At 47.4% G+C, this 18753-nt stretch overlaps 8 protein-coding genes across 8 annotated transcripts; 3 read left to right on the forward strand and 5 right to left on the reverse strand.

The window, feature by feature from the left end:
- Positions 1-296: 296 nt before the first annotated feature.
- On the reverse strand, positions 297-1016 carry FTJAE_5285 (uncharacterized protein; the record flags this gene model as incomplete). The annotated part of the gene is made up of 1 exon (XM_037351776.1): positions 297-1016. The coding sequence occupies one exon, from the start codon at positions 1014-1016 to the stop codon at positions 297-299; it is 720 nt and encodes a 239-aa protein (XP_037207647.1).
- Positions 1017-2295: 1279 nt separating this feature from the next.
- FTJAE_5286 (uncharacterized protein) lies at positions 2296-2736 on the reverse strand (the record flags this gene model as incomplete). The annotated part of the gene is made up of 1 exon (XM_037351777.1): positions 2296-2736. One exon carries the CDS (start codon positions 2734-2736, stop codon positions 2296-2298), a length of 441 nt encoding a protein of 146 aa, XP_037207648.1.
- Positions 2737-4837: 2101 nt separating this feature from the next.
- On the reverse strand, positions 4838-5407 carry FTJAE_5287 (uncharacterized protein; the record flags this gene model as incomplete). The annotated part of the gene is made up of 1 exon (XM_037351778.1): positions 4838-5407. One exon carries the CDS (start codon positions 5405-5407, stop codon positions 4838-4840), a length of 570 nt encoding a protein of 189 aa, XP_037207649.1.
- Positions 5408-7905: 2498 nt separating this feature from the next.
- Positions 7906-8424, forward strand: FTJAE_5288 (uncharacterized protein; the record flags this gene model as incomplete). The annotated part of the gene is made up of 1 exon (XM_037351779.1): positions 7906-8424. The coding sequence occupies one exon, from the start codon at positions 7906-7908 to the stop codon at positions 8422-8424; it is 519 nt and encodes a 172-aa protein (XP_037207650.1).
- Positions 8425-9426: 1002 nt separating this feature from the next.
- FTJAE_5289 (metalloprotease MEP1) lies at positions 9427-10331 on the forward strand (the record flags this gene model as incomplete). The annotated part of the gene is made up of 2 exons (XM_037351780.1): positions 9427-10184; positions 10235-10331. The coding sequence occupies 2 exons, from the start codon at positions 9427-9429 to the stop codon at positions 10329-10331; spliced, it is 855 nt and encodes a 284-aa protein (XP_037207651.1).
- An 852-nt stretch (positions 10332-11183) lies between these two features.
- FTJAE_5290 (fungal hydrophobin domain protein) lies at positions 11184-11603 on the reverse strand (the record flags this gene model as incomplete). Its single annotated transcript, XM_037351782.1, has 2 exons — positions 11184-11243; positions 11292-11603. The coding sequence occupies 2 exons, from the start codon at positions 11601-11603 to the stop codon at positions 11184-11186; spliced, it is 372 nt and encodes a 123-aa protein (XP_037207652.1).
- A 1530-nt stretch (positions 11604-13133) lies between these two features.
- FTJAE_5291 (uncharacterized protein) lies at positions 13134-14180 on the reverse strand (the record flags this gene model as incomplete). Its single annotated transcript, XM_037351783.1, has 3 exons — positions 13134-13984; positions 14042-14071; positions 14174-14180. The coding sequence occupies 3 exons, from the start codon at positions 14178-14180 to the stop codon at positions 13134-13136; spliced, it is 888 nt and encodes a 295-aa protein (XP_037207653.1).
- A 1940-nt stretch (positions 14181-16120) lies between these two features.
- On the forward strand, positions 16121-17197 carry FTJAE_5292 (zinc finger odd-paired-like (opl); the record flags this gene model as incomplete). Its single annotated transcript, XM_037351784.1, has 2 exons — positions 16121-16899; positions 16954-17197. The coding sequence occupies 2 exons, from the start codon at positions 16121-16123 to the stop codon at positions 17195-17197; spliced, it is 1023 nt and encodes a 340-aa protein (XP_037207654.1).
- Between the last annotated feature and the right edge of the window lie 1556 nt (positions 17198-18753).

The following is an 18753-nucleotide window of genomic DNA, read 5'->3' on the forward strand; positions in this document are numbered from 1 at the left end:
TGCACTGCTCGTGTGTATGAGCCGAAGGACTCGTGGAGGAGGGAGTAGCGCACATCCTCTTTGGCAATCCCAAGGAGGCACGGAAACATAAGACTCCGACTCTGAGGCATGAAACAATGTAAATGTATCAAGGAAAACGTAGAGTAAATGTATTCTTAACTTGTCACAATACTGTATCTAACATGAAGAGTAGAGATGGGGCTGATTTAGCCTGCTAAGTCTGCCTGTATCCACGATGCCCTGCCTTAAATATCTGCTTGTAATAGCCATACCACAACTTCACTAGCTTATTCGTGCTAGTCTCGGCTGGTATCCTGCAGAATTGCTACACTAGTCATTAAAGCTGTGACAGTCCAATGAAATCCCATTGAACCCGTGGCTGCCCTGCCCAGAAATTGAAAACCTCCCGACCTTTGGGCAGACACTGATCCTGATGCAGTATTGTCTTCGTGCATCATGGCAACAACTTCAGCACTTCGCGAGCGGGTTGAGCTCGACTTGCTTGTACGACCTAGCGATACAAGCTCCCATACCATGCTGTAAGCGCTTCTCTGAGCTTCTGACGACACGCGCCATTCGAAGGACTCTGTTCTACGACTTCCACCGTGTTCAACCCTCATAGAGAAACTGTACCGAGGATTAGACCGTGAACGATGGTAGGTCATAGTGACTTGGTCAGAGGGAGTGTTGTAACTAGGTATTCTGGGGAGTTGAAAGATGAATCCGTCGCTGGATTTGATTCCAGACGATATCGGGTCTCCAGCAACGCTGGACCCTGGGAAGAGATATGTCGGCCCTTGCCAGCCACGAGGCATACAGACTGCATAGAGAGTATTGGAACTCGGTTCACAGATGAAAAGAGCCATTGTAGAGGGTGATGGTGTCCAGGTCAGTTGCATGATTTGAGGGAAGCCTATGTCAACGACTTGGTCTGAGATCTGGTAGGAGCCCCCAGAACTTGAAGAACTGTTGGTGTATATGTCCTCCAAGTTTGCAACAAATGCTGGAAATATCATAATGAAGGTTATAAAAAAGTGAACGGCGTGTTGAGTCTGGGCTTTTCACGATGAGTTCCTGTGAAGGAAGCTTGATACCACAAAGCTGAGTTTCTTTAATTTACTTTCGAAACTGAAGGAGTACGTTTATATACCAAACCGATTCATGTCAAACGACTATTTGGCATAAGGAGAGTCTCCTTCCTCTTGACCCCCAATCAACCAAAGCAAACTCTGCGTTATCCAATATTGAAATATCGCTGCCTCCGACAGAATCAACTCGTTTCAGTACAAATGGACCGCTCTTCCTGTTACAGTCTACATATGAATGGCGATTGGTCAACCGAGATCTTATAAGGCTGATACCTCTCCTCATCATAAAAACGATCTTCGATAATATTTTCCTTAGAGGGAAGAATTTCGCGGTACCCCTGCGTCGATTTCTCTTACACATTCGTGCCAAGACCCCTTAGAACCGGGGCGCTGGGTCGGAGGATCTCATGTAAGTAGATCATCAGCTAAAACAGCTTTTCCATGCGATGTCTGTGCCTGGCAGCTGAAGGCCAAACAGCCAATTATTTAGTGCGGTCGGTAGATCAGAAGGTCTGTGGCTGTGCTACAGCGCTGCATACAGTACTAAATGGGAATTAGCGTTGTACCGATCGGAAAAAGCCCTGGCGGATATGGCGTTGCACTAAGCTGATGCCTTCGAAGGCGGACGATCTGGTTGGTTGGAGGCGGTGCAGGGATGGCGCTGGACTTGCCGACTTTTGTCGCAGGGACGAGCTTGTGTCATTGGTCGAATGATGAGGCTGAGAATTGAAGAGGACGTGTCGCGAGGGCTGTGTTGGGATTGCTCGGCTGCCGACGGATTGGGGTCTAGATTTGGACTGTGGGCGGATGGACCATTATGCCTCGTCGCTGCATTTCACCATTTTGGGAACATAAGGAGAAGAAACATCCTCACGATGATAGTTTTATGATGATGAATAATATGTATTGGCTATTGGGAAAGGATTTGTCTGACTGAAAGTGGCGGTAAGATAATCCTTGGCCGTGAACATTGTTCAAGTCTTATCACGTTGCTTGACGGAGCTTATGATCCAACAAGTGCAAGGATGTTATCATTCCTTCCCTCAGGCTTTATTGATAAGCTATCCTAGAAGCTTCAGAGATTGATGTAAAGCTAGGAGCGATACCGTAGAAGCAAGGTACGGGATGCAAGCTAAGCTCGTGTGTGAGGCGCGTGNNCAGCTGTGGGGACTATCAACTCCAAATAGAGCAAGACTGCAACATCGCCTTAGATCAACGAAACTCCAAACGTAAAAGGCACATCAATCGCCGTCTCCTCCATCTCGTATGCCCATTCATTATACCTGTACTCCAGCTCCATCTTCGCCTCTTCGGGTCTAGGGCACTGGTATCGTGTACCGCCGACTGTGCACTCAAACCCCTCTCGCCCAAGCATCCTCGCGATAAACTTGCCTAGGAGCAGAAAGATCCACAACAAGTGGGTTTCAGTTCTGTAGCCAACCCAGGTTTGGACACAATGAACCAGAAGGTTGTCAGAGGCAAAGGCGCGGAACTCTGGCATCTGCAGCCACTGCATGATCTCGCAAGGGTGGGGAGATGTGAGATTGTTCATCATGTCGAGGAGCCTTGTGCGCGTTGCTCCGTCTTCGAGGACGGGCTCCTTGATGGAGGAGAGGAAAGTGAATGTTTCAGCATCAAAGGTCGTCATGGTGAAGGCTGGCAGAGCGGAGGAAGCGTGCTTTGTGGGAAATCTGCAGCTGCCCGGGTGTATCCAAAAGACGGTTGAAGTGGGCGTTTGCGTCTGTAGTTTGTATTTCTTCTGGTAGGTCTTGTCCTGTGCTGAAGGTCTTGGTGGACTGGCTGAGGCGCCTCACGATGGGAGGTCGGTAGGCTGAGAACTTGTAATCACCACACAGAACCTAGGCTTTAGATTGATGATGTAGAGACTCAGAATTCAGGTTGGTGGGATGAGTCGAAAGACAGAGAACAGGCGTATCAAGTGTTTTTGTCAGCTGATGGGCAGTGAATCACTGTCAGCCATGGGCCAAGATGCAATGACAACAACCAAGCTGAATCACTGTCAACAGGTGCCGAACGCGTGTCTCCGTCATGTTTGCCCAAGTGCCGTTTTAATTTCTTGTTTGTGGCCCGTATTGACTGTTTGACCAATAAAGGTGCTCACGTATTCTGTTTGGTGTCCTTTGAGCTGGATAATGTGCGAGGATGAGCAGCAGGCAGCCACTTATTTATACACCTTCAAAGTGAGTCATTAAGATGTCTAGCTTTCAGATAAAAGTACGATTCTACGAAATAGTGAGGGCGTCCTTTACCTTTGTGCTGTGCCCTGAAGGCTGAAGCCTCTTTTTGAACCCGAACCTTACCGCAGTAGATAGTTTCTTCATTCATGGAACGTCAAGCTGGGGAGATGACTTGTTTGAATGCATAAGCGGTGCAAGGGTAGTCTAAGTTAGAGTGTGTAGTGGATGACTTATCAGAAGTCACGCATGTTTGGTAATTCCATTTTTACACATGTATTGCATGGTTTCTGTGTCTTTTTGTGAGGCCTGGATAATCTGGGTTAAAGCGTGGGCGACTAAAGCTCACAGTATCTCAAATGTAAAGGAAATTTAGCTGCGAGTCCGGTATCCATTACTGCAGCTTGCTAAACTTGAATCACATATAACTATATAGAGTTGTGAAGAATATCAGACCTTAATATAATGTTTCAGAGTAAACTCAGTAAAGGGTATCCTAAACCTATCCTAAACTTATAAACCAATACCCCAGTCTTTTTATAACTTACGATAAGCGTTGCGAGCTTTCTTTCCTCCTACACACCAGGCTTAGTATTCACCTCCATCTAGAACCTAACACTCTATACCTGAAATAAATATCCTCATTTCGCTGTCAAACTTGCTGACAGAAAGAAATCCTATGCTGTGGATATACCCATATCTGGAACAAAGAGTTTCTTCATCAAGTTAGTGATTCGTGCTTTAAATACTCTCGACTATTTCCTTTTCGCATGACTGGCTTCCACCAGCTTTCAGGTATACAGATGGTTATTACTCCGGCTTGTGGCTGACGTGGATAGGGTATTTCATAAAATGTTATCAGGAATTACAAAGCATCATAGACATAATCCGAATGGATTCCGCTTGAGGGAGACACAACAAAAGTTTCAAGTCCAACAGAGTTGATGCTTTCACCGAGTATTGGCTTATCAAACATGCTGTCGCGTTATGGTATCAAAAATGGGCTAGCCATGACGAACGTTGAAAATAGTCATAAGCACTTAAGAAGTTAAGGTACAAGCCCGAGCTCAAAATAATCTATCGGTTAGAAGATCTTTTTATGAATGTTGACAAGGAAGCACAATTCCCACTCGTTTCTATCCTGGTAGCATCTGTGTTACTCAAGGCTGCAGGGAAGCACTTTGCAAGCAACCTTTTCCCCGCTTGCGACCGTCAGCCTATCTAACATGACCATTTAATAACATAAGGGTAATTGGTTTGATCAATGGCTATCGCCTCTCCCTGGATAGCACTGCCAGCAAGCGGCTTCTACTTCGTAACTGAACCGGCGATCTTATAATGGCAAATTATCACGAGCTGAGAACTGCGATTAAACAACAAAGAGTAATATTATGATTAAACAGGTTCCTGTACTCTAACAAGGCGTAAAAGCGTTGCCCTGAACATAAATCTGATATAACTAGCTCCAAACCGCCAAATTGCCTGTCCCCATACGGAGAGTTGAAAATATTAAAACGAAACAACAAAACACTAATATTCAAGACTCCGCGTCTCTCAGGCATAGTAGTCTCCGCTTCCAGAGTTGCCATATCCTGAGTTGTCATAAACGCCAATGTTGTACTGAGGCTTTCCGTAATCAGCGCAGGGCTTGGTGATAGATTCCGTGACAGTCTGAGTCTTGTACATGGTGTATGCTGGCTCGTTGTGGTACTTGGTGACAGTAGGCTTCCAACCATATGTGGTGATAGCTTTAGTGACAGTCTTGGTGATTGGGGCCTTGTACATGGGCTCTGTGACGGTGGCAACTTTGGTAACAGTCTTAGTGACTGGGGGGCTGTAGATGGTAGCCGTGACTTTGACAGTCTTGGCGGCGGGAGGATCCGCGACTGAGGTAATAACCCTGGTGACAGTCTTGGTGGCTGGGGCTTTGTAGATGGGTACAGTGACTTTGACGGTCTTGGTGGCCGGAGGGTCGTGAAATGACTTCGTCACCGTACATGTTGATGTAGCGGTTACAGTAGCAACCTTCTCACAGTCACATCCGTATCCATATCCATAGCTGCCAGGGCTAGCAAAGGCGATTGGAATGGAAGCAAGAAGAAGGGCTGGTGTAGAGAACTTCATGTTGTGAGATGTTAGGAGTCTCGTGGTAAGGGGGGACTAAATGAATGTGGCTAAAGGAGTGTAGATCGAATGAGGGTTGGATTGTTACTCATTCCAGAGCGTCGGCATATCGAGATCTTTATAGTGATTTCTGCTCTCTTGGACTCTCACAATAATCTTGGTTGCCGTATATGGCAATATCAAGGGAGAGTTTTGGTAGGTAGACTTGCAACGGTCTTCTGAGTCAAAAATGCGCTAAACACGGCACAAATCAATAGTCCCTCTTTGCAGCCACCATACGGATAGACTAACAATAAAGATCCGAGTCAAATAAGGGGTAATCGCGGCACATGTCGATAGTGGTCTCTGGTTGCGCTGCATCACAAGGCTGTGTTTCACTCACATTTAAATCTCCGCGCTCTCCCTGAATTTTGTTTCGGCTCCCGCGACCTCAGCAGTCAACCTCTGACAATCAACCCCTTCACTTCAGTTCCTCTTTTAGGCCAAGAAGGAAAAGGGAGTCTTCTTATGTACTACACGGTACACGGTTTGCAAGAGCCACTGGTCGCTAACTTGTAGCTGCAACGCAGGGTTGATATGACTGGAGTTGTTCCCACCTTTGCTTGTCTGAGTTTAATCTAAGAAGAATTGCGCGCTGAAGCAGTTAATATTATTCTTAAATATCGAGGATTATCACTGAAATATGCATAACTCTCCAAAGTCTATCACAGATATGAGTTCAAAACATCTCAGATCGCGGTCAAGTTTAGCAGTAAGGTCCGTGATCATACAGCTGCATATCTCATAAACATCCTGACTAGCTCGCTACAAACAAAAGTGTGAAACAACCTGTCCCTCTCCACTATATAAGCAACTTGTGGGATGGCTTGTGTACGTCGCCTTTGCAGTGACCCTCCGACACGCCCTGCAGCCCTTGAGCGGGCAATCACTTTTCTGCACAATAATGTCCCGCCCAACCCCAGAGCTGCTACACGCCATCAGGTTGAGGCCATCGAAGGTAATATTGTCATCATCATCTATCCGCCAACCTTCTCTCAGTGCCTTGTCCAGCTTTTCCCTTGAACCAATGGAGTAACCGACGGAATTTTGACCTAGAGGAAATATTGTGAGCCGAGTGTAGCGTCCCATGGAAGTTTTCTCACATTCTGTAGCGGCTTTTGTACTGTTCACAGTCACCTGTTGCTTGGGATTTCCAGGTGAATAGAGGAAGAGCTCTTCGTCTTGTAGATAGAAGGTAGCCGCATCCTCAGCATTGAACTGATTACAGCAAGCGTCTTGTTTGGGCGACCCTATGTACAAGGTATTATTGGCGGCTTTCAACTTTTCTGTCCCGTTGTACACTATCTGGAAGGTTGAGGTCCTTCTGATGGGCTTGGGTTGTTTTGAAAGTGAACTTGCTGCGGCATAGCCGGCGAAGATAGCCGTGACGATAATAGAGCGCATGGTCCTTTTTTGCGCAGTAAAAGACGAGATGAAGTGCAGTTAGCTAGAAACTAGACGTAGGCAACGACGGATCTAGCAACGTATTTATCGGCATAAACTTCATGTTGAGGGATGAAGTGATGCTGAATAACAGGAAGGGCACGATAGAGAACAAAAGGGGCGACGATTTATTGAGAAATTCTTATCAAGCGGCATAGCGTTCCGAACTGCCTGCATATTGGCAATATTATCGTCTATTCATTGCTCGGAATAAAATCAAGGGTGAAAATCACGTGGACGTGCAGAATTTCACTAGCGATTACTGCATAGATGAGCGAACGAAACCGCAGGATGCTGTAATGGGGTGAAGGCTCAGCATGAGGATGAACTATTAGCTACGATTATCTCACGTGCCACAATATTCAATCATAGGCAATTTCGTCATTGCGAGACGTTTCGTGTTCGGGCCATGTCTCAACGCATATATCTGATCGGAACTTCGATGACAGGAATTCTTGGTTTCGTCAACACTTCTACGTCTCAATGGTCAAGAAGGAATTGTCTTACTAATCGGTCCTAATATCTTGTGTCTCTAGTGTTACATGCTAAGAGACTTTGAAAGAAGTCAGTGCGTATCCGTCGAAGCCCAGTGCAAACCTACCACTTTGAGATATGCCACGGTTGATTCCGCGTTCCACATCTAGAACATCAGTACTGTTTGCCAAACCGCCCAGTCTAAGTTCATATATTTAGTCTCTCATGACCTACTGCATCGATCAGATCGTATCTGGAAACCATCGATCGCGATTGATTTCGATGACAATTACGTAGAACATCCAGGCATTCTTTCTCGTGGCTACAGCCACCGACATACCAAGAAAGTTGCGTCATCTAGACATTTCTTGATAACGTCAATGTCTGTTAGAATAGCCTTCAGAATTCAATATATAATATCTCATGGGGCTTCCTTCCATCTCAGCACTACAACAATTCGCATCATTCAAACACTTGCACCACTCACCGTATCAACAACTAAACTTATCTCACTATCACCAAGTTCAACTTCTTTATTCAAAATGAAGTCTGTTATCGGTCTTGCCCTCCTTTCTGTTGTCTTTGCGGCTCCCCATGATAGCTCCAACGCTGCCGCTCTTGAGAAACGTCAGTTCGACCCAGCTGGTCTTGAAGCTTTCTTCGACTCGCTCAGCTCTCTCCTCGGCCAGTTTCCCGACGTCCCTACTCAGTCCATGACGGATATCCTGACTTTCTCGACTTCTGTCTCTGGTACTCCCACTGAGGTCACTGCTGTCACTACCACCTCTGATGCCTTGGATGGCGGCCTTCCTTTTGACAAGCGCCAGGCTCCTGGAGATCTTGAGGCTATCATCTCTTCTCTCAGCGCTCTCATATCTCCTGCCACAACCACCACGGAAGCCATTGGTTGCGCCACTGATGTTGTTGGTGTCCCTACTACTGTCAACGGCGTTCCTACTGAGGTCTCAAGCGTTGCTGCTGTTCCTACTAGTCCTGCTGTCGCTCCCTCTGCGCCAGCTGCTGGTGCCCCCGCTGCTCCCGCAGTTCCTGGCGGTGTTTAAGCTCTTTTCAGTCTCTTTGACCGATGTACAAAGTCTCATGGTGAGCTTTTCCCACCAACTTGTCTCTTCATGCGTGCTAACCCATCTTGGAGGACCATGAAGTCATTCCATGACCAGCTAGGTAACCTTGTTGCCTTTGAAGTCGGACTATTCAGAGAGATGTGTTATTTTCAATTGAGACTTGTGGCTGAGAGCTCAAATCAGCACCGATAGCCTAGTGCTATTTATAGGAGGTGGTTGATGGTGTAGGGGAGCTTAGATATTTGCGTTGGTGGATATAGATAGCTTAATCTGTGTAATTCAACATCGCACTCATTTTACTTATGAGCGATACATGCCATCGTGATATGATGTCATTGACACAAACAAGATAACTGTAGGTCTTTGGTATCCTCTACTTCCCTAGCTTCTTCTCTTCCATGCCTCACCTTCCTGTGTGGAACCGCGATGTGTCATTACACGATATGAGCTAGGAAGTATCATTCAATGTACAATTTGGTTCCCTCAGACAATGAGGCGTGATATTGACGCTAGGCTTCGAGACACTTTTCTGGGCGCCCTGTCGATCATCTGTGATACTCCCATTCTTCAAGCTATTCCGTCCTATGCCGCTCTCCCTTCGAGCCACTATCGAATATGTCAAATCCCATCCTGTTTCTGGATCCAATATCCATCTACCGTGCCGTGTTCACCCAAAGGGCACTCACAGTGAGACAGTGGACGTGTCAGCCGATAAAGGGCTATTCATTAATCGTAATTGCCAATATTTCCATGGCATTCTTGATATCACGCAACAGCTGAAAGAGGGATATTGATCTGGGAACAATAAGTGTCAAGAAGCGTAGTGAGAAATGAATTCCTACGGTGCTGAAGTCACCCTCGGAAGTTCATATGTAACAACGACAATGGGATATAAGAAGATGCCCCTGAACGCTGACTTCTGCCCACTGTTTCCCTGTAGTCTCTATTCAACCCTTTGCAGCTCTCACTCTACATTCAAACATGTTTCTCAGTGCCTTAATTCTGCTCCTTTTCAGCAACGCGGTAGCGTATGCCCAGTACTCAAACCAATATTCCCGCTGCGCCATCAACGATCCTACTCCTGAACAAAGAGCCAGCGTGAAGGCACTTGAGGAGATTGAGAAGATTACCAAGATTGAGACCTCGGAACATATCTGTGTCGATACCTACATCCACGTTGTGACCTCAAACGCATCGGAAGCCATTTCGCAACGTCAAGTAGCTGCCCAGTTCAAAGTTTTAAACGCAGCATTCGCACCTCACAATATCTCATTTGATCTGAAAAACACAACCTACACTACCAACTCAAAATGGGCTGGCGGCGGCGATGAGATCGGAATGAGAAGAGAGCTTCGTCAGGGCGACTACAGCACTCTCAATCTTTACTTCGTCGATACTGCGAGGCTTGGTAGCACATCCGCTCTTGGTTACTGTACCTTTCCGTCAAACACCACCACTGGATCCGATGTATTCATCCGTGACGGCTGTGTGATCGAGGCGCAGAGTGTTCCCGGCGGCGATGCTGCACCGTATAACTTGGGCGGCACTGCGATCCATGAAGTCGGGCATTGGTTCAGTCTTTTTCACACGTTTGAGAATGGATGCGATGCCCCAGGGGATTCAGTCGCTGATACCCCGGCACAGGGAGAGCCAACAAGTGGTTGTCCTACGCGAAAGGACACTTGTCCCGATATCCCTGGTTACGATCCAGTTCATAATTACATGGATTACTCGTATGAGTAAGTAATTTGCAAAACGTTACTGGTTCACCACTGACTGTATGTCGCAGCATCTGCTATGAAGAGTTTACCCCCGGCCAAAGACGCCGGATGCACAACTCCTGGGCTACTTACCGTCGGCGACACGGGACAGGTTATTCTGGTTGAAAAGGTTGTGCTTAGTAATGGAGTTTAATTGGATGCCAGATATGCTTAGATACTTGAATACGATCCATCTTTGACTCATTTTCCTCTCTTTCTTCTTAGGTCGTTGGATCGTGATAGTTGGCTTTGCTTAAACACTTCGTCGGGACTCGTGTGTTAAGAATTGCTCTCCTTAATTTGACCTCTGCGTCTTGGCTGAAGACGTACTCAGTTTAGACTTGTGGCTGAGGGCTTATTCCGGGGGGAGAACCTTGTGTCGCCATCAATTGATGAACTAGCTCTTACATATCGAAGTTTGGAGTGGTTTGTGGCCGACGTTGGAGCTTGCCAGTATTGCGGTGAAAGGATCAGACAGTAAAGTCAGATATACAAGCGAGGCCACCATCATGTCAGAATTTAGAGCATGGTCCTCTAATGGCAGCTGTTGAACAAAAACTGTAACTGTGTTGGCAATACCTACAAGTGGTGCGTTGTTCTGACTTTTATGGCGCAAGAGACTTCAAGTCTTCAACTTGTAACAGAAGACATATGGTATGACTTTACCGTAGTATCGTAGGAGATGTAGGGACCAGATACGACCAGTGTAAGCTCAGCCATGTACAACTTGTGTGAGTCAGGTTGTAAGTCAGGAAATGTATATAGGAAGATAAATCTTGTATTAAAAGTCGCACACTAGTGAATCGAAGCAACACCTGAAGATAAAATCGTACAGGACCTCTAGTTCCAACAAGTATCATGCGATCAGATCGCATTGCCAAGACCTCTCAGGCATATCCTCAAAGGCTGCGAATCCAAGCCTTCTCCTGCCCCCAGACGTCCCATTGAATACCCGAAGGGACTGCTGAAAGCTCAACCTTAGACGAGGTTGCTAATAGCAACGCAAGGAAGAGCAGCGTTTATGAGACCACCAGCGGCCTGTGGATTGTCAGCTTGTATCATGTACTGTTTGGACGGGTTGCTTACGGTTCCGGGGCTGTCCTGGCAGCAAGCAGCATTGGCCTGGCACTCCTTGTTGAGGAGGTTGTTGGCAATGGCGAGGACATTGACGTCGAGCTTGGAGCACTGGCTGAAGAGGTTCAGACCATTGGCGATGCCGGCACCGTCGCCAACGGAGTTACCAGCAGGCTTGTTGGTAGTCTTGTTACAGCAGTAAACGCTCTGGCCGTTGGCGCAAGAGTTGGCAGCCTGCTGAACGGTAAGGCCGGAGATAGAGGGACCGCCAGCGGCGGCGGCGGCGGAAGCGGCCAGGAAAGCGATGACAGTGTAGGCATACATTTTGAAGGATGTAGTGTTGGAAGTGTTGGTTGAAGTGTTGGAGTGGTAGTGGATGATTGTGATTGTGATGATGAGATGAATAGATATTTGCGAGAACAACGAGACTCTTATATACCTGAGATCATGACAAGTCTCAGGAGCCTGTGATGGATCGAGACAGTAATTTTAAATCCCATCATGGTTCTACATCGCCCTTCACTCACCGCTTCACATATCCATCCCTGTATATGACTGTTGCATGCTGGAATGTCTTTCCTCGGTCTTTGTTTTGTCAAACATTTGCATAGCTAGTAGATTCACCAGCATCTGGGTCTGTCTTAAGGGATGGGTCTCTGTTGTTGACAAGGTTACCGACATTTAGTCTTTAGAGGAATACTACTGCTCAACCCACCAGCCATGAGTTCACTTGCTAATCAATTTGCTGCACCACTATTGCAAACGCAACAGATTCTACGGTGCTTCGTTAGTCATGCCTCTATGCTTACTACCTGCAGAAGTGTTAGTTGAGATTTGTGGCTGAGAGCTTATTCCGGCAGAGAGAACCTAGCTTACTACCGGCCATCTTGGCCGGCAATACTCATGTTGAGATTTTGGGCTTTGAAGACTATGGCATCGGTGAAACATTCGGTCAATACTCTCTGGGCATTCCGTCGGATATTTTGGAACAACAGGGATGCAGAGCACTGTTACTTGTGGCTCAAACAGCGTGTATCTCGCAGTCGGCATTCCCAGTTTATTCTCCCTACAAGTACCGCTTAAGCTATACCCTAATCTTCGTTGCAAATATGAGTAAGCCGTTAAGAGGGGCATTAAGACTCTGCCGTGTCTCAAGGAGCCGTGTCTCACTGAGCCGTGTCTCAAGATGAGTTGTCCATGCAGATATTACGTGCTAAGCAAGTTAGAGCTTAGTGCTGCTAAGACCACCGCATGTCGCTCGCATATGTGTCAGTGTGGCTTGCGATCTGCATGTGGCTTGATTCAGAATGACAATAACCTTGTCCATCTGTGGTTCATTCGATCAGCCATTTCTCCATCTCGTTGGGATGAATCTTGGCAGCCGATGGCAAGTGATCACTTGATTTAGGGCAACTTATCAAGAAACTCACAGATTTTATTAATCATGCGTCATTTTTAATATTCCCCGATAAACTGAGCAAATTAAAATCAATAGACAATTCTGTGGTAAATGCTCTATGTAAGTCATAGATCCGCAAGTGAGCCGTAGCACCATCCAAACCAACACGTTCATACCATAAGCCGTTAACCATTAGCCATAACTATACACTTGGGACAGGCTGAGACCATGCTCCATGTCATAAACATCGTTGCAAACCCAAACTCAGTCATATCGTACATAACAAAGAAACTTTACTTTCTGTAGCCTGCGATTGAGCGCTCAATCTGAATTCTGCTTGGCAAACAATCGCCGCAGCCGCTTTCCCTGTCTTCGCCGTCGTGTCTCATATTGTAGAGTTCGTTTGGCAGCTGCTGACGTGGTTAATGTCGTCCTTGATTGTCAAGAAGTAAAGGTTACATACCCCAATCCTTTGCCACCAGCTTTGTCATGGGGTCAACCCACGAGTAGTTCACAGCCCGTTCGGGATAACGTGAGGCAATACCCAATGACTCTCCGGGATGTAGATACATGTGTCGTTCGCGAGCTTTGATGCTGATTTGACGAGGTTTGTCATCGTCTTCGTGATCAAAGCATAGCCATCCGTCTTCATCCCAGACTGGTATCTGATTGTTTATTCGATAGTGCCAAGCTTGGAGGCCTTGGATTGTGCGTCGAGGAGTATTGCCAAACTGGCAAGCAAACTCTCTTACGACACCTGACCAGCTCAGCTTCTTGTCGTGTCTGGCGTAAATGATGAAGTCTCCCTGTTCGATTGTATACTTCTGATTGAACCGATAGTTGGAGTCCACATCAGTCGATACATCATGCCAGGAACTGGCAGCGGATGGACCAAGACGAGGTGTGAATTGCTTGTCTGCGGCGCCATATGGAAGACTCTCATAGACGGTGCGTTGAGCGTTACTGAGACTGAAAGGGAGAATACCGAGGCCAGTCACTGCCCTCTGCTGTGAATAACTGTACTCGTTGAACGAGTTGGCGCTTGGGCAACTCCACGAAGACCATGGCAGTCGAGGGGTAGGAGGCGGAGGCCTTCGATCCCCATGGGCAATCAACTCCGAAGGACTTGGAAGTATAAAGCCTCGAGAATGATCGCTTATGCGCCCGCTCGGTCGTGCGGTAGCTTCAACTCCACGATCAAAGGCCTCAAAGCTCGGTAGCCGCATCGAGGAACGGTTGGGAGGTGGAGTGACGAGGCAAGGTACGCTTTCGAGACTGGGTGCATCTTGAGAGTCGATATCGCTGTCTGTTGGAATCGTCAGTTGATGAGAGCTTGCACCGTAAGCTGCTTTACAGGACACACCTTCAATCTCGACATCTGGGCTTCCTATGTCTGAGGTCGGTGGAGTATGTTGTTGAACACAAGGGCGAGAAGGGCCGGTTACAGCATGCCTGTATACCCTCAAGTCATGATCCGGGAAATTGGATCTCATACTAATCATGGTCGTTGAGTTATCGATCGACCAGAGGGCGATCGTACTCAAGGGTGAAGATCGTAATGATATGAAACGAAGGAAATGGACTTGGGAATGGTCGGAGAATAACAGGTAGTTGAAAACAATATTGAAGGGGCTAATATGAACAAAGGAATTGTTCTGACTTTATTGAGATTGAAATGAGGCGCAAAGGTGACTATACTTGTATGAAACTGTTTTACGTTCTGAATCTAGTGATATGAGTACGGTATCGCCCCTTTGATTTGTTAAGCATCAGGTAATATATTGATAGGTTCGTTCAGGCTCGTTCAATGATGGTGATGGGGTCGCCAATTCATTATTTTCGTTGGTGCAACCTGTTCAGACGAAATACAAACGTCATACGGAGCAGTTTCAAGGACGGCTAAAGACAAGCTTAAGGGAGCTCAACCCGGCGGGATGGACACGCAAGGGGTGTGGGATGGGATCTACAGAGGGGCACTGGTTTGATATTCAGGGTATGCCAGATGATTGGTATCTGTAAATGTGTGTTCGATTCAGGCTGTAAGCACTATGTAACAGTGCCGTTGCTTTTTCTTCCAGTGGTCAGCAAATAGAAAGTGTGTATGGACATTTACTGTCACCAGTAAGCAGGGTCAGATGACATACTTCTCTCTGCTTTGGTCGTGTTTTCTCATCACTCTCTCCCGTTGTGGTCACAATACCCAGCCAACCAAGAATCCTTAAAGGTGCACGCCCAGCCACGCTAGAAAGGTCTCACTCCGCGTCAGCCCACGATCCAATTCCGCGGCCAGGGTTTAAGTGGAGGGGCCCTATGAAACATTGGTAGATTGCTCTTTAGTCTGCAGGGATGCAAAGACCACGGGATTTGTTCCCCAAGACATAAGGGCGTGCCGAAGGAGTGAGTCAAGATCGACGCTGTTGATTGCCGCAAACTGAATCACTAGTGACACGAACCAGGTCCACGAGCATACCCCAGATTCCGTCTGAAGGCCATAGACAGGGGTTCTCGGTGGTGGGGTGGAGATATGCAGTAGAAACCGACCAGAGTAAGGATCTGCAGGGACTTTCTCGTCTTGCGCCGATATGCATCGGAGCATCAGTTCCATATCGTAGACAAGAAATGAAACACGGGACAGCAGGTTTGCCTCTGGACAATGCGTTGTTGGCACGGCTGGGAAGTAGTACACCTGATCATGTTTGTGATTATTGGGAGAGGGAAGCGATAAAGGAGACGGAATTAAAATCAAATTTCCGGCTTGAGATAAGGATGGATATCGGCTGGTTAGATTTACAGACGGAAAATGGATCTGGATAGAATCTTTAGCCACTAATGGTTCTTCAATCTACGGTTGCTGAGGCTCAAGCAATAGAGGCTATCAGAACAGCCATCTCGCGTATCGTAGATGCAGCACTTTGCCGTCAATGCGTCCTGGCTTGCATGATCCTGCCGCAATGGCATATGCATCCAACCTGGGCCGAAAGAATGGTTGGCAAATGATCAGGCCCTGCCAAGACCCTGAGTTAGCCTGATCGACATGCCAAAGGGACAACCCAGCTGAAAAAGAACTGCTGTATTGACAATGGATGCGCGTTGATAGGATCCAAGATCTCGATCGCGGCCAGAAGGGAATTCCCGCCATAGCATGGATTGAGGCCGTTATCGATACTCTTCGGGCCTTTTGAGTGGCAGCCTTCTTTTGTCTCAGGCTGAGCCGTTGCTTGTGATGTATATTCTCTGTCATGATGCTGTGAATTCACACTGCATGATGAGGCAATGTTAGAGGCAAGATCTGCTGTATCCTTCATTCTTAAGAACCCATATCCTCTATGATATCTAAGTTCTTTGCTATAGTGTTCAAACCGCTTGACTGTCTATATTAAGGATTTTTAATATTTAAGTCTTCCTCACCGAATCAGTTCGCTTGCTTGACTTTGCACTCAGCATGAACAATACCATCAACATGGGGGGCCAGTGCTTTGTACCAATCGACACAGCCTTTGCCTTTGCCTCGTCACCTGATGCTCCTGTCACCCCTACCTCGTCACCAAGATCAGACTGGATGGAATCAGTGCCCTTGGATTACAACGATCTCTACAATAACGCATACTACTGGACAAATACGGCATGTCCGGTCTCTTCATTCATGTCAGACAGCACCTGTTCTGAAACCGGAGGCTTGCCGTATCAGCATCTTATACATCAACAGTACGCCGACATGGACTATCAGCACTTGTCGTATACAGGCAAGGTCGATGTCAGCCCAGTCGGTCCGATCAGTCCATTCCCAATGCCCAGTACACCTGGAGGAACAAGCGACAGTTACTTCAATGTCGTTGCGGTACCGTGCCCGCAAGCTCTATCCCGTTCTGGGAGCATTGCATCGATGCCTTCATTGTCATGTTTCAGCGACAGCCCGCTCTCAGAGGCTTCCGAGAGGCGGGTCTCAGATGTCTCAAACTGCACTGGCCAGGACCCCTACCCACCCAGTGCTTGTCCGCTGCGGGACTCCAGATCGATCTGTGAGACGGAGTCTCCGCCAGAGAGGCACAGCCTCGCAGACGAGACAGCAATGTCTCTTCAGCGGAAGGTTCCGAAGTCAACGAAGCAAGCAAACGAGACTTGTGTCTTCCGAGTCATCAAAAAGGCAACGGGCGCATGTGACTTCCCAGGATGCAACAAAGCCTTTCGACGCGTTGAGCACCTCAAGCGCCATAAGCAAACGTATGTTCCATTCCAAACTTGATCCCCACGAGACGTATATCTGACAAAACACAGGCATCACAGTGAAGGAGAGAATAACTTTGTCTGCGAGTTTTGCGGAAAGGATCAATTCAATCGCTATGACAATCTCCAGACTCACCGGAGGCTGCATGCGCGCCATAACAAGCGGTATCGCAGCATCAAGTTTGTCCCTGCCGCGGTAGCTATCATTGCAGAAGAGGATCGGACCAGGAAGCGACGAGTAACATACAGGTCCAAGGGGATTACAGGGATGGCAGTACAAGATTGGCGGGTTTAGGGTTGAGCAAACGGAACGGACATCGACGCGGCTATCTTCCAAGATTCAAAACAATTGCTGTTTCATGTTGGGAAATCAATCTCACAGGTTTGAGAAGAGTCGCAAATTGCGAGAAAGAACAGCGCTGAACAGCGGACTGTATATTGTATATTATAATCCCAGATGACGAGTCAGTTGGGATGTTCTTTTATTCTTGTATTAAACATTATTATCACTGTTATTCCTCCAAATTCAAGTTCAAATTGTATGACACAGCACCGAAAAGCGTCGACCTGTATTTACGTTATCTCGCTGTCTTCAGCGGCACCATACAAATCATCCGGAGGCTACGGAGTATCTCCGAACCCTTTTGGAGGCTTGTCGAAATGGGACTCATGCATATGTAAGGGATGCTTGATTGGCTCCAAGGATACTTGCTAGGCGATGGTAGTACCCATCAAGGAAGCAAGCCTAACGTAAGTAGCTACGCCACGCTAGCCACGGAACAATCCCGCGAGACGCTGCCCCTGTTCTGTCTGTGCAGATCACCTCAGCTTGATCGATGTTCCATTTTAGCCCGACCAAAGCCTGATGCATAGCCTATCAACACTTAAACCCGCCTGGTCAATTCTCCACGTAATAGATGGAGATGGCAGCTGAAGCTCACATCACGCGCCTCACATGGAGTGCGCTATGACATGGGGCGAGGTTGATGCCAGCCTCTGATAAGCCATGAAAAAGAACACTGTTCGATTCAAAGCACCCACCACACTTACCGGTTCCTGTACCCTAAGATCGAGGCTACTTAGCTTGCATTGCTGTGGGTGTGACTGTGCCGCATCTTGGCTGAGGTACAGTCAATGGAGGAGCAGGGATGTCGAGTCAGTGACCACTGATCTACGAGAAGAGTTAGCACTCGGCGAAAATTCTCTCGGAAAAAAACACAGCGGCAGAAGATAGCGTCCGATCCAGTGTCAAGTGTCAATGGGATCTCTGGCGGCCCCTCCCTAGTGGCAGTCGAAACTACCTACCGTTAGTGATAGCTAGGTGCCTACTTTAGCAACAGTTTAGACGCACTTCTTCACTTACACGACTCTATTGTCTTGATGCACGTCTCAATGGCAAACGTGTTCTCTGCATGAGTCGCCCGATAAGTGAATGAAGCTGCAAGGTCTCTGCTGCTGGGGCCTCAGATCTCTGCCAGATTGCAGATCACTCACTGACCTGCCCCTTGGATTTCCCCTTTGATTCCCCACGCCAACTAACCTCACGCGTGCCACACATGGCAAGAATAAGCAGGGGGGTTGCATTATCACAGACCAGACATCTTAACATGCCGCCCGCCTCGATCTTCTGTGCCAATCACTCCCATAACATACCTTGATTTCAATTGCGCCCAGTTGTTGATATTACCCAAACATTCCGTCACCATCCGCAACTTGGATCGCGATTTACTGCCTGGTAATTTCCCCCCGGGGATGTCATGCACTCACACCTAATTTTGTTTTTATTGTGTTGTATACCATTTAGAGGTTACATCGCCAGTGCGACTAGCAAGCATACCACCTCCCTCCCTC

This window comes from Fusarium tjaetaba (genome assembly GCF_013396195.1).
Source record: "Fusarium tjaetaba strain NRRL 66243 chromosome Unknown NRRL66243_c0000101, whole genome shotgun sequence".
In the NCBI taxonomy this organism is placed as follows: domain Eukaryota; kingdom Fungi; phylum Ascomycota; class Sordariomycetes; order Hypocreales; family Nectriaceae; genus Fusarium; species Fusarium tjaetaba.